A 13,357-nucleotide genomic window follows, 5' to 3' on the forward strand; every position below is an offset into this window, starting at 1 on the left:
CAGGTTGCCAGTGCACTCAGAGGACCCACCAAACGACTTATCCCTGCTGGGGCATCATGGCCCCACTGGGAGTCCATGATCCAACATGGGGTGATGGCACAGCTCTGTTCTTGCTGGTGCTCAGTTCTTTTGGCCCCATCCTACAGGTATGAACACAATCCATGCAGCTGCTGGAGCCTTAACCGCTTTCCTCGTGCTTCCAGCCTCCTGGCTCTGAAAGGTCTGGACTCCACGAAACATGTGTTAAAGCTAAAGACTAAAGATGACATTTAAAGGTCAGCAATGACCATTTCATTGCTGATCATTTTCTTGGATGGAATAGTTAGGGAGCCAGTGGGAATGAAGCTCCAAGAGGCAGGATTGGGAGTTGCTGCAGGGAAAGAAATGCAGAGAGAAGAGGAAAGACACAAAGTCAGGAAAGAGGGAGAAAAATAGAGAAAGGAGAATGGGAAAGAGAAGCAGCAAAGTGCATGAATAGAGGTGTGAGACATTATTTTCTGAGTGAAAGAAACTGAATGGAATAAAAATTAAAGTTTAGTTAACAAAGGCCTTCTAGATAAAGCCCAGATAAAAGAGGATGCTTCTGCAGTTGGGTTTGTGCCCCATGCGGGTAAAACCCTTAATGCAATAGAAACAGTTCAGTTAAACGAAAACTTGAGGTCAGGAGGGGCAGATGGAGCTCAAAACCCAAGTATGACAGAGCCCAGTGAAAGCCAAAAGGAAGCTGAGATCTCAAGACATCATATTCTGATCTGTACAAGAGTAGGCACATAGAACGTATATACTTTGTATAGTATGGAAAAGCTGGCACAGGTTTCATAAGAAATGAAAAAAATACCCTCTGAACATACTTGGCATCAGTGAGACGATATGGTCAAGGTGTGCAAGATGGTGTCTGATGGTGCTATAATCTGGTATTCAGGAGGCGGAACACATGAAAGAGATATAGGAATTATTTTGGGTAACCTTATAGGAAGACCCTGCTGGCTTGGGAGCCAGTAAACAACAGAATAACAACAGCCAGGCTGCAACCAAGGTGCGTCAAGTATACAATAATCCAAATATATCCACCAACAAATGCACCAGGTGACAATGAATTGGATATATTCTACGAGCAGATGCTGTCAGCCCTGGGGTGGAATGAGGTGCTCCAGCTGTCAGCCCCAGAGTGGGGGGGGGGGCTCCAGCTGTCAGTGCCCCACAATGCCCCAGACAGTTAAGTTGGTGGAAGCGCTCCTGCACACCCCCAACAGAAGGAGAATAGTGTGGACATGAAACATTGCTTAATTACTGCAGTGGCTGTGTGTTGACCTATTTAATTTTGTAGTGTGGACATGAGTGTAACCAAGGAACAGGTCTCTATGTGAATCTGCAGAAAGTCTGGAATAATCGCTCTGAGAGATATGAACTGACTTAATCATCTCAATCAGGACTTAACTCAGAGGCCAGTGATGATCTCAGTGTAAATGTCAACATTGTTAAATATTTCATTTCTTATGTGGGAACAGAGAGGGAGGATCACAGATCTGCACAATTTACTGAGAGGGCCATCTCAATGGGTAAATTTGGGAGATACCACCTATTCCCTCCTCCCCGTTAAGAAAAACCCAAGCTGAAGGAGCCTAGCAGAGTCCATAGACATAATGAAGCCCCATCTAGGGAAGCCAAGATCAAGGATCCCAGTAGAGCTCAGCGTGAACACATGCTCACATTCTGAACATCCACACAGCCTAATCAGCAGTATCTGATTTTGGTGACTCACATAGGAGGAGCTAATTTTGTGGGTGGAACTTTGTAGTGTACCGCCTCTTCCTTCCACCCATCTGATTCCGGACTGCAATCTTGGAAACACAGAAATATGTTTCTGGAGAGATCAGAGCAGATGGCAGCAGTTAATACACACAATTCCAATTTAACAACTGACAGCAGAGTTGAACAAATAATTAAGGATGAATCATTTATCTGATAACATTTTCCTTCCTCCCCTCCCCCCATTTGCAAAATGTCAGTGAACAGATTGTCGTTTTCTCAGATGTATTTGTTATTCAGAATTATTTGATGTATTTCACAAAACTCAATTATTTTGCAATTTGTTATTCAGAATCCAAAATTCGATATGTGTTGATTAGATTTGTCACAAAAGAACCATGCTGCCATTTCTGTTCACTGACTGGATAAGTGTAATAACACTTACAATCAATCTGCTGCTACAAACGCTCGTGGAAAGCCAATTACTATTTTAATTTCTGTGAATACTCACATGTGCAATTTTGAATTTCTCTTTCCAGGAACAATTGCGCTAAATAACAGTAAACTACATGGGTGTTTACAGACAGCAACCGCTAAAGGAGCAGGAACGTGGCTGAAGTCATAAAAAAAACAAAAAAACCTCGTACAAATATCCCTGAAAATATGCTTACAGACTAGTATTTACTCCTCCATATATAAGTAATATGATCATACCAAACAGCGATAGTATCTGTGGTGCCCAACCGTCCTGCATCATCAGCATTTCACACAGAACACTCAGTTCAAAACAAATGCAAATCAGATTATAAGGAAAAGTTACGTTTTTGTACACATTTTCAAGAGGGGTTGGGGGAAAACGACTATCCAGGCAAAGCGCATGGTTCATATGTGCTTGGATTCACCCATAGCTGTTCATCGGTGGGGATGAAGTAGCTAGCTGTATACCAATGATTTAAACCAAAATCGGATTAGATTTTCAACAAATAAACGCAAACAGCAATTTTAGAGACCACTTAGTCTAATTAGGTTCAAATTTATTGGTATACGGGATTTGTTGGCATGAGTAGACACCCGTGCCAGATTCTATTAAAAACGCAAATAAGCCACTTATAACCGGGCGAGTGCCACTCCATCGCAGACCTGACGGGACTTTTGTCTTGTGGATTTAAGGAGACCAGCTGCAGCAGTTCATTTTCCACCAGGCTACACCCTCCACGCTGCGACTGTACACATAGGTGCTGGAACTAGGGGTGCTGCTGCACCCCCTGGCTTGAAATGATTTCCATTATATACGGGGTTTGCAGTTTGGGCCAATGATTGTACAAAGAGCTAGGATAAAACGTGCCATTTTCCGATGAAAAGACAAAGAGCCCCCCTCATTTCTTTATCCACTTAAAATATCTCCTATTCAGAACAAAATGTTGTGACGAGGTAACCGACAGCCCAGCCGACTGACATTTGCTTAAAACGTTATGTTACAAAAGATTTACCTGGAACATCATAATAACCAAAAAAGATAATGACTGGTTTCAAAGTGGTAGTTTGTTAGTCTGTATCAGCAAAAACAACGAGGAGTCCTTGTGGCACCTTAGAGACTAACACATTTATTTGGGCATAAGCTTTCGTGGACGAAGTGGGTTTCAGCCCACGAAAGCTTATGCCCAAATAAATTTATTAGTCTCTAAGGTGCCACAAGGAATCCTCCTTGTTTTTGCAGATAACATAATGTGTAAGGAAAGGGAACAATAGCTCCCCTAAACCTTTAAAAATCATACAGGCAGAGGCTTGAGAGGCTGTTGCAGAGGGCAAGGGTATCTCCACAGTGTAACAAACTGAAAAGGGTCAGTTGACTCGTGTGTGTGTGATTCAAACTCACTCAAAGACATTCAAGAATTTGACATCTGCAGAGCTCCGAACCTGGTCTGACTACAAGAATCAATTCAAACACTTTAAGCCTGTTCTGCCACGATTTTGCCCAGGAAGGGAAGAGACGTACAGAAAATCCCCAACAAGCTGTGGGCTGCATATTGCTAAGGGTCAGGCGTGAGTGGAACGCTGCTGATGGGAGAACGGTGACTCCACAGAGCCAGAGTCACACCCAAGTGGACACATGGCAATAGAAAAACTACAGGATGGGAATCAGCTGAGCAGCTGAGGAATCCAACGGCTTTGTCTTGGAGACTCCTGTTCCCAAAGGAAAATTTCCATCCCTTCCATCAACGGGACAGAAGGGGAGGCGAGAGAAAGGAGCCGAGCTCCCTCCTGCCCAGCAATGAGATGTCCTTGCACAAGATGCAGCTCACAGTGTTATCCCACCAGACGGTAAGGGACTGTCTATGAACTTGTACACGATAGCCAAGGTTTGGCCCGGATGGGCGGCAGGGCTGTTTGCCTGTGTGTCCATCAGCCCTCTGGGGGCAGAGTAGAGCTCCCCGGGCCGAGTTCTGGTCTCACTTGTCCAGGTGTGACTCCGGAGTCACTCCACAGGCGGCCAGGTTTACACGGGTGCCTGGGAATCCGTTCCGATCGGCTTGCAGGGCCAGGAGAAGGGCCGGGAGAAGAGGCCCTGCCGGCGCCCCGCGCATCTGCTTGCTGCTGCCCTCAGGCAATTTACCAGTGAGGCCGCCAGCCTGGCGCTCGCTCCCTCCCCGCCGGGTCGCCCGCCCAGGCCACCCAGGCAGCGCGGGCCTGCCCAGTGCTCATGCGCTCGTGGAAGGGTTTAAAGCGCGCGCGGGACTCGCGGCGCTGTCACAGGCACCAGCCGCAGCAGCAGCGCGTCGGGCAGCGTCGCCAGCCGGGCAGAGTGCTGCAGCTCCCGGGGGTGGGTTGTCTTCCACCGGCCCCCACCAGGCTGTGCCCGCCAGGAGCTCCCGGGGCTGGTCCCCAGGGGTCCGAGCGGAGCCAAGCAGCCCGTGCCTGGGCGCAGGAAAGCCCGCCCTCCCCACGCGAGCCCCGCGCAGGTGCCCACACTCCACCTCCCAGCCCGGAGCCAGAGACACCCCGAGGCTTGGCCACCGACGCCCCTAACTCCACCTAACTCCACACCGGGGGGGAGGGGGCGCCTTGTTAACCCTGCCGCTGCCGAGCGCTGCGCTGAAGTTCTCTTCCCTCTCCCCAGGTGCCAGTGTGCGCGGCCGCCATGTCTCCTGTGCTGATGCTGCTAGGTGAGTAGCGCCTCCGCGTCCCCCGGTCACCGCACCCCGCCTGCCCGCGCGGCGCGGCGCGGCGATCCGCTCCGAACCCCACGGCCAAGCGCGCCCGCACCCAGTTACCCTGCTCGGCTGTGGGACCGCTACTGAATCCCTCTGTCTCTGATTACAGGTGGCTTCCTGCTGGCCAGCCCGGTGCGGGCAAGCGACGGCTCGGGTGAGTTGATATTCTCCGTTATTTCTCAGAGGCTCCGTTTTATACATAGAGCTGAGCCAGTTCGACACATTAGTGATCATCTCCCTCTACAACCCCGGACATACATTTCCAGCGTAGGGCTTGACTTAAGGGAGTTCCGCAATTGCTAAATATAAATTTGCGCTTAATTTTTTTATTTAGATTTGTTTAAAATGTCTAATTGTGGCGCGTTCAAGCATCTCTGTAACTATTCACGGCTTTAATAGTCACACACCAAGTGCAAGTTAAACCAAGTACAAAAGCAGCGTGTCTTGTCATTGTAGAATCCTTTTCTATCTCACCTGAAAATTTCTTACTTTAACTGTGATAGGAAAATAATAATTCTTTGTGTATGGGCTACCGGGAATTTGTTTATGCTCTAAGGTAAGAAATGACTGAACACACAGTAGCCTTTTCTCTTTTATATAAAGACTAGCACCAGCATGTCCTTGCTTTTCGCATAGTATTAGCAAATTCTGTTAAACAGGCAAATATTCAGACTAATACCACATTGATGGGATCACATCTCAGAGCTCATAGGACTATTTGTTTGTTGAATTTAGATGCTAGCTGCGTCTCTTTACCCTATCATGCAGTCATTGGGTTACTGAGCCACTGCTAGCTGCTCCAGCGTTAAGACTGCAGCACCATTTCTGTTCAAAACTGGATTTTCAAAGTGCTCTGAAATCCACATGTATATATTGAAGAAAAAAAACAATGCTGTTTCCATATGGGATGGGATGTAGCACCAACCTTTCCTTCCCTGCATACTATCTGTCCGGTTGTGAAAGAGAATTTTGTGATGGGGCAACTGTTAACTAACACTTCCTTGTGAATTTATATTAGCCGCCCTCTCTCTAGCCAAAAAAATAAACAAAACATAGCTTGCAAATGGGATTATCCAGATACAATGATACACAAGACAAATATTTTTATTTTATTTTTATTATTTTATTCTTTAGTACCAATAGTGTGCTAGGTGTTTTACAGACAAGATACCTGCTCCAAAAGGCTAATAAACTAAACAGATCATACATGGGAGATAGCATACATCAAAAAGTAAAATGATTGAGCAATGTTGTATAGAATGTTTGTTTTGTTTTGTTGGTTCCATATTATTTTGACATAATTCTTTGAAGGGAGAACATAGATTTGTAGCTATATGACAAGACTTGTCTTTTAAAAGTGAGAAGCATAGAAGGAGATGGAGAATGGAGGGGGTTGGTATTTCCAGTTTTGTTTTGTTTTAAATCGGTACAGGGTAGGTTGAAAAACTTTCAGGAGGCAAAGGTATCAAACTTTTCTGTAGTGTAACAAAGTGAACGGTAAATGTAGTAGTGTATGTATATGAGAGAGTGAGTGAGACACTTACGAAGCTTAAAAAGGATTTGACATCAGACAACCTACAAACATATTATGACTATAAGACTCAATGCAAACACTTTAAGCCTGTTCTGCCATGATTTTACCCTGGAAGGGAAGAGACATACAGAAAGTGCCCAACAGACTGTGGGTGGCATATTGACGAAGTGTCACGGATGAGTGAAACTCTGCTGTTGGGAGAACGGTGACTCCATGGAGCCAGAATCACACCCAAGTGGACACATGGCAGTAGAAAAATAAAAGAAAGCAAATCAGTTGAGCAACTAAGGAGTGCAACCACTTTGTCTTGGGGACTATGTTCCCAAATGAAACTCTCTCCATTCCCTCCATCAATGGGAGAGAAGCAAAGGCAAAAGAAAGGAGCCAGAATCCCTCCTGTCCAGCGATGAATTCCTGGAAGCAGAGCATCATCCTGACCCTAAATGGTGAGTGACTTCAAATTTGCATGTATAATATAAGAATTTCATTTGCTATTTTCATTTGTTTGTTTATTTGTTTTAACTTTTGGCAAACTCTTTAATGTTAGTATGATGGCCTGGTGTCCAATTGATAGATAGAAATGGTTACTGAGGATCTTCTAACCAGGCAGTAATGCAGAACCTAAACCAGGATCAATTTTGCCCATTTCTTTTGCAGGTACATATAAAGAGAGGGAATAGCTTTCAGCACTGGCAGGGAACAATAGAAGAACTCTTTAGGATCCTTCCTAACTGGGATAAAGTCCTGTAAATTAAAGGTTTCTGTCAAAGCAACTAAAGAGCTATTAAAGGGACACTGGCAATTTAATTTATGCCCTTGCTTAGGGTTGCTTTAAATGGTTTTCCATAAGGTAATATTAATAGAAATTTGTATTCATTTAAAAAAATGAAAATAAGTTTAAAAAATGTTTCCCCACCACACTCACTCAACAACATGACATTAGCGCATCAGAGGTTTGGGGCAACATTTTCAAAATCATCTACATCCCATTTTCAACAGTGACTTACGAACCTAAGTCTCACTGAAAGTCAAAGGGATTTAGGCTCCCAAATCACTTAGGTGCTTTCAAAATTTTTACTCTTGATCCTACTCCTATTGAAATCCATAGGAATATTTCATCTCACTTCAATGGTAGCTGGATTAGGCTCTAGATTCCACAAATGAAACTGACCGTATCTGCCCAATCCTGGAAACACCTGTGTATGTTGATAATTTGTTAGCTGGTCTTAGTTAACCATAGGCTGTTCAAAAGGAAACAAAACAGTATAAATGAAATGTCAAAACAAACAAACAAACAAACAAAAACAAAAACCCAGACAACATAGCCATTAACACATTTTTAAACCCAGTTATCCTTGTCTATGCTCAGGGCAAAATTGTGTTTAACATTGTATTAGTATAAACCTGTTAGTTAACACATTTTCCAACATGATGCATTTTCCCAGTATAGACAAGACCTGTGGGACTATTTCTCAGTGTAATTTAAACACATGCTTGTTTGAAGGCTCGAGGCAGAAAAGGAAAGTGAATACTTCAGTTTCACTGTCCAAGCAGTACAAAAATGTCAAAAGGAAAAAAACAGCATAAGCAGTGACATGACTCAAAGCTATTTCACTCTTTATAATCCCTGGCTTTATAATAGTTTACAATGAAACTGTTCTTTAAATATATTGGGACAGATTCTGCTCTCTCCTATACCCAAGCAACACAGGGCAACATAGCCCAACATTTAGTTGTGGCTTTTACCTTGATAAGACTCCCTTTAAATGTTTAGTGACTCTTGTTTGACAGTTGTGTGAAAGTTGTTCATTTTTTGCAGTAATAAGTAGCAGAACTGTAAAGTGCAAAGATGGTAATTTAGGAAAGTATTGGATAGAAGAGCTATGGAATGTGTGATGCATCCTAGGGGTATCCAGGGTTGTGAAGCACCTCACCACTGCCTGCCCCTTAGCATGAAGCAGCTATGTCTGTGCCTGCTGTGGGTCAGTTCTCTGAAACCAGTGGCCTCTAGCAGCACAAGCGCTGCCTTCCAGACCCCTGCAGGCCTCACTCCCTCTGTTCAAGCACAGACCCATGCCCGAATACTCAGTGTTCCCTGCAGTGTCCAGCCCCTTATCCACTGAACACTCACAGAATTACCAGGTCTGCTGTTCCCAAAGGAACAGTGTACACCATCTTGTAACTCAGTACAGCACTTCGCTTAACACCACAGCACTTACATATATTTATAGTGAAAACAGTAATACATTTATTATCAAAGATTAGAGATTCAAATAATAGTGAATAAGAACTTTGGAGACAAATGGATACATAAAAAACAAAATCATAACTCGCTTTCTAGAGACTAAACTAGTAAGTTACTCTTTTGTCTAAAGAAACTTAACTCACCCTAAATTCTCCAGCCTCCATTTTCAACCAAGCCTGGCCTAGGCCCCTCGTTTATGAAACAAAAGTGCTGTCCTTTTTCTTCCTCAGTGAAGGGTGCCTGTTCAGGCTCTTTGCCCCACCCAATATACTCAAGCAAATCTCCTATATGCACCCCAAGATAAAGTTCTCTATCTCCACTGTGTTTCCCTTCCTGGCAGTTCTTTTTTACAATCCTTCATTTGCATTCAGTTCAGACTGGTGATAGGGGACCCATTCTGAATGAAACAATACTCAGTCCACATGTAAACAGATAGATGGATAGATATCTCCTGTCTGACAGATAACCTGTTTTTCACTGTTTCTGGTGACTAACACCTTGATACAAACTTTAAGAATATATATTCTATATATATATTAGGACTGTCAATTAATCACAGTTAACTCACGTGATTAATCATGATTAATTTTTTTAACACAATTAATTTTTTTGAGTTAATCGCAGTTTTAATCTCACTTTTAAACAAGGACTGCCCATTAAAATTTATTAAATATTTTTTGATGTTTTTCTACATTTTCAAATATATTGATTTCAATTACAACACAGGATACAAAGTGTACAGTGTGCACTTTATATTATTTTTATTACAAATATTTCCACTGTAAAAATGATAAACAAAAGAAATAGTATTTTTCAATTCACCTCATACAAGTACTGTAGTGCAAACTCTTTATTGTGAAAGTGCAACTTACAAATGTAGATTTTTTTGTTACGTAACTGCACTCAAAAACAAAACAATATAAAACTTTAGAGCCTACAAGTCCACTCAGTCCTACTTCTTGTTCAGCCAATCACTAAAACAGACAAGTTTGCTTACATTTACGGGAGATAATATGGCTGGCTTCTTATTTACAGTGTCACCTGAAAGTGAGAACATGCGTTCGCATGGCACTTTTGTAGCCAGCATTGCAAGGTATTTACATGCCAGATATGCTAAACGTTCGTATGCCCTTTCTTGCTTCGGCCACCATTCCAGAGGACATGCTTCCATGCTGATGATGCTTGTTAAAAAAAAGTGTTAATTAAATTTGTGCCTGAACTCCTTGGGGGAGATTTGTATATCTCCTGCTCTGTTTTACCAGAATTCTGCCATATATTTCATGTTATAGCACTCTCGGATGATGACCCAGCACATGTTGGTTTTAAGAACACTTTTGCTGCAAATATGACAAAACACAAAGAAGGTACCAATGTGAGATTTCTAAAATTCACATTACTCATATTTGCAAGCAATTAAACTGGCTCCTGGCTCCTGGTTCTCGACCCAAGCTTTAAGAATCTGAAGTGCCTTCCAAAATCTGAGAAGGATGAGGTTTGGAGCATGCTTTCAGAAGTCTTAAAAGAGCAACACTCTGATGTGCAGGGCCGGCTCCAGGCACCAGCGCAGCAAGCAGGTGCTTGGGGTGGCCAACAGAAAGGGGATCTTTGGCGGCAATTCGGCGGCGGGTCCCTCAGTTTCTCTCGGAGAGAAGGACCTGCCACCAAATTGCTACATAAGAACGAAGCGGCGGCGGCTCTGCTGCCGATTTTGGCTTTTTTTTTTTTCTCTTTGCCGGTTGGGGCAACAAAAACACTGGAGCCAGCCCTGCTGATGTGGAAACTACAGAACCCGAAAGACCAAAAAAGAAAATCAACCTTTTGCTTGTGGCATCTGACTCAGATGATGAAAGTGAACATATATCGGTCTGCACTGCTTTGGATCATTATCGAGCAGAACCCTGCATTAGCATGGATGCATGTCCTCTAGAATGGTGGTTGAAGCATGAAGAGACATATGAATCTTTAACACATCTGGCACGTAAATATCTTACGACACCGGCTACAATGTGCCTGTGAACACCTGTTCTCACTTTCAGGTGACATTGTAAATAAGAAACGGGCAGCATTATCTTCTGCAAATGTAAACAAACTTGTTTGTCTGAGTGACTGACTGAACAAGAAGTAGGACTGAGTGGACTTGTAGGCTCTAAAGTTTTACATTATTTTATTTTTGAATGCAGTTATTTTTTGTACATAATTCTACATTTGTAAGTTCAACTTTCATGGTAAAGAGATTGTATTACAGTACTTGTCTGAGGTGAGTTGAAAAATACTATTTCTTTTGTTTTTATAGCACAAATAGTTGTAATAAAAAATAAATATAAAGTGAACACTGTACACTTTGTGTTCTGTGTTGTAACTGAAATCAATATATTTGAAAATGTAGAAAATATCCAAAAATATTTAAATAATGGTATTCTATTATTAACAGTACGATTAATTGCGTGATTAATCATGCAATGAATTTTTTTAATCATGTGACGGCCCTAATATATATACATAATTCTTTACATAGCATCTGTACATAAATTTCACAATGATGTTACTGTCTGGCGTGACACTTGCTTTCATTTGAGACCTCACATGGCATTCTTTGGTGAACCAGAATGCACACACCAGAATCAGGAGATTCCTGTAACCCTTCTGCACTCCCTTGCGTTGGCATTAAGAGATTCTTGGGTCACAAAATGTTGAAACCTATGGTATGGTTATTTGATGGATGTCATAGGAGAGAAGACAGACTTCAAAGCCTTTGTAATAGGTTCTCCCCTGTCTTTTGTAGGTCCAGCACTGAAGCAAGACATCCATCCTTATCTTTCTACATGGAACTTCCTCCATTAAATCATGTTTAAATCAGGAAGAAATACAATGTGTTTCCACACACTATTCTGAGGTGTTGTGTTTCTGTGAAGTATAGAGTGTGTGTGCAAGCCATGACAGAGTGGGAGTCTGGTCATTTTCTTGGAGTTTTTAAAGCCCAATCCTTCATTCACTGTGCACTCCAAACGCCATTGGGAGTCTATAGTGGACATGAATGGATCTGTAATGATAAATTGCAAGATAAGCTTTTCTCCTGCAACATAATTAGATTTAGGGTCTATGTTTTCAAATTCCCATCACAAAACATTTTCATGAAATTAAGGGAAAGTTCTATCAAATTAATTCAGAAATAGAACGAGAATCAAGTGAAAAATACTTAGGGGTGTAACTTATGGGTAACAACTATTTTCATTAGCATTTATCTACTACATTTGTTATTTGCAATTAAGCTAGGCACAGATAGTCAAACCACTGAATATTTAAAAGGACCTCTCTATGTTTCAAATGTTTTAATGCATTGAACAGGCTTTATCCTCAGTGTTGAATTTGGATGTGTACTTAAGAAGGTAAAAAGTTTAGCATCAGACCAAAATGATTATTAATTTCTAAATTATTATTAATTATGCATAGACCAAATTGCTGTACTGGAGAAGAACACTACAAACATAACAGTAATATTAACTGTAACATGGGGAGACTGGTGGAGGTCTACAAATGAACATTTAAAAGTAGAGGAAAACTTACTAGACCCCATACAAGTATGGAAAGGGTGAGAGTATAAATCAAATCCAGCTCCCATGTCTGTGGCTGCAGAGTTCTTCCTGGCAGCAGAATTGATGTAGTTTTGCTGAACTAGGAAAGGAGTTGGATTGTTTGGGGGATGGGCTATGCAAGAAATGCATATCACTGTGCAGCTGAGAGAGATTGTGGGAGGACCAGAGGCTCTTGACCCTTTGGCCCTTCTTCTGTTCCCAAAAATCACTACTGTGATGCATGTGTGGGGTACGGCATGTTATCTCAGCCACCAGAGCTGAGATACCCTGGGCAGTGGCTCTGTAGCTGCACAGCAGTCTATGGAGAGGTATCTCTTAGAGATAACCAGTGTACACCTCACTATTTGGGTTGAATACTAGGTTCCTGCATTTGCCCCTAAATTAGCCATTGCACCAGGAGCCAGTTTAATTGCTTGCAAATATGAGTAATGTGAATTTCAGAAAGTAAATTAAAATCAAACAGAGTACTGAATTTTCCATAGATTATGAAGACACATGACAAATGAAAGAGGAAAGCCCGGTAAGGGACTGTCAGGATACATCGGCATCGTGGCAACAGGCACTGTTACATAGCCATGAATTTATGAAGATTAAACCAATAAAAAGATGTCACTAATTCCCTGAGATGAACTTAAAATAACAAATTAGAATCAAAAGGAAAATCTGTTTCTCTTACCACAGGGACAGACTAGTTCTACAACCTTGCACACAATGGGCTGGCACGAAGCAGAGAGTAGACTATATGATACTGTCAGTGAGTCAGAGGAAAGGACCTTTAGGTTGCTCACTTGTAGTGATGGGTATAGTGGTATCTTTAAATAAGTAGATCATTGGGGAAGGGAGACTGTGGAAACCCCAATTAATGATAATACAGAGGATTTTTATAAGCACTTTGTGGGTTCAGAGTTCCTTACAGACTCTAACTACTTAATCCCCACAACACTCATTTGAGGCTGGTAAGTATTTGTCCCCGTTTTATAGATGTAGAAACTGAGAATGAGAAGTTAATGACCAGAATTTCAAA

General features: G+C 42.2%; 1 protein-coding gene across 1 annotated transcript in view; it reads left to right on the forward strand.

The window, feature by feature from the left end:
* Nucleotides 1-870: 870 nt before the first annotated feature.
* COCH (cochlin) overlaps nt 871-13,357 on the forward strand; it is a 37,937-nt gene continuing 25,450 nt past the window's right edge. The window contains exon 1 of the mRNA XM_026651265.1: nt 871-961. Within this exon, the coding sequence (XP_026507050.1) occupies nt 871-961 (91 nt within the window). The remainder of the gene's footprint in view (nt 962-13,357) is intronic.

The sequence above is a fragment of the Terrapene carolina genome, unplaced genomic scaffold (assembly GCF_002925995.2).
Source record: "Terrapene carolina triunguis isolate 2854851 unplaced genomic scaffold, T_m_triunguis-2.0 Scaffold96, whole genome shotgun sequence".
NCBI classification, from domain to species: Eukaryota; Metazoa; Chordata; order Testudines; family Emydidae; genus Terrapene; species Terrapene triunguis.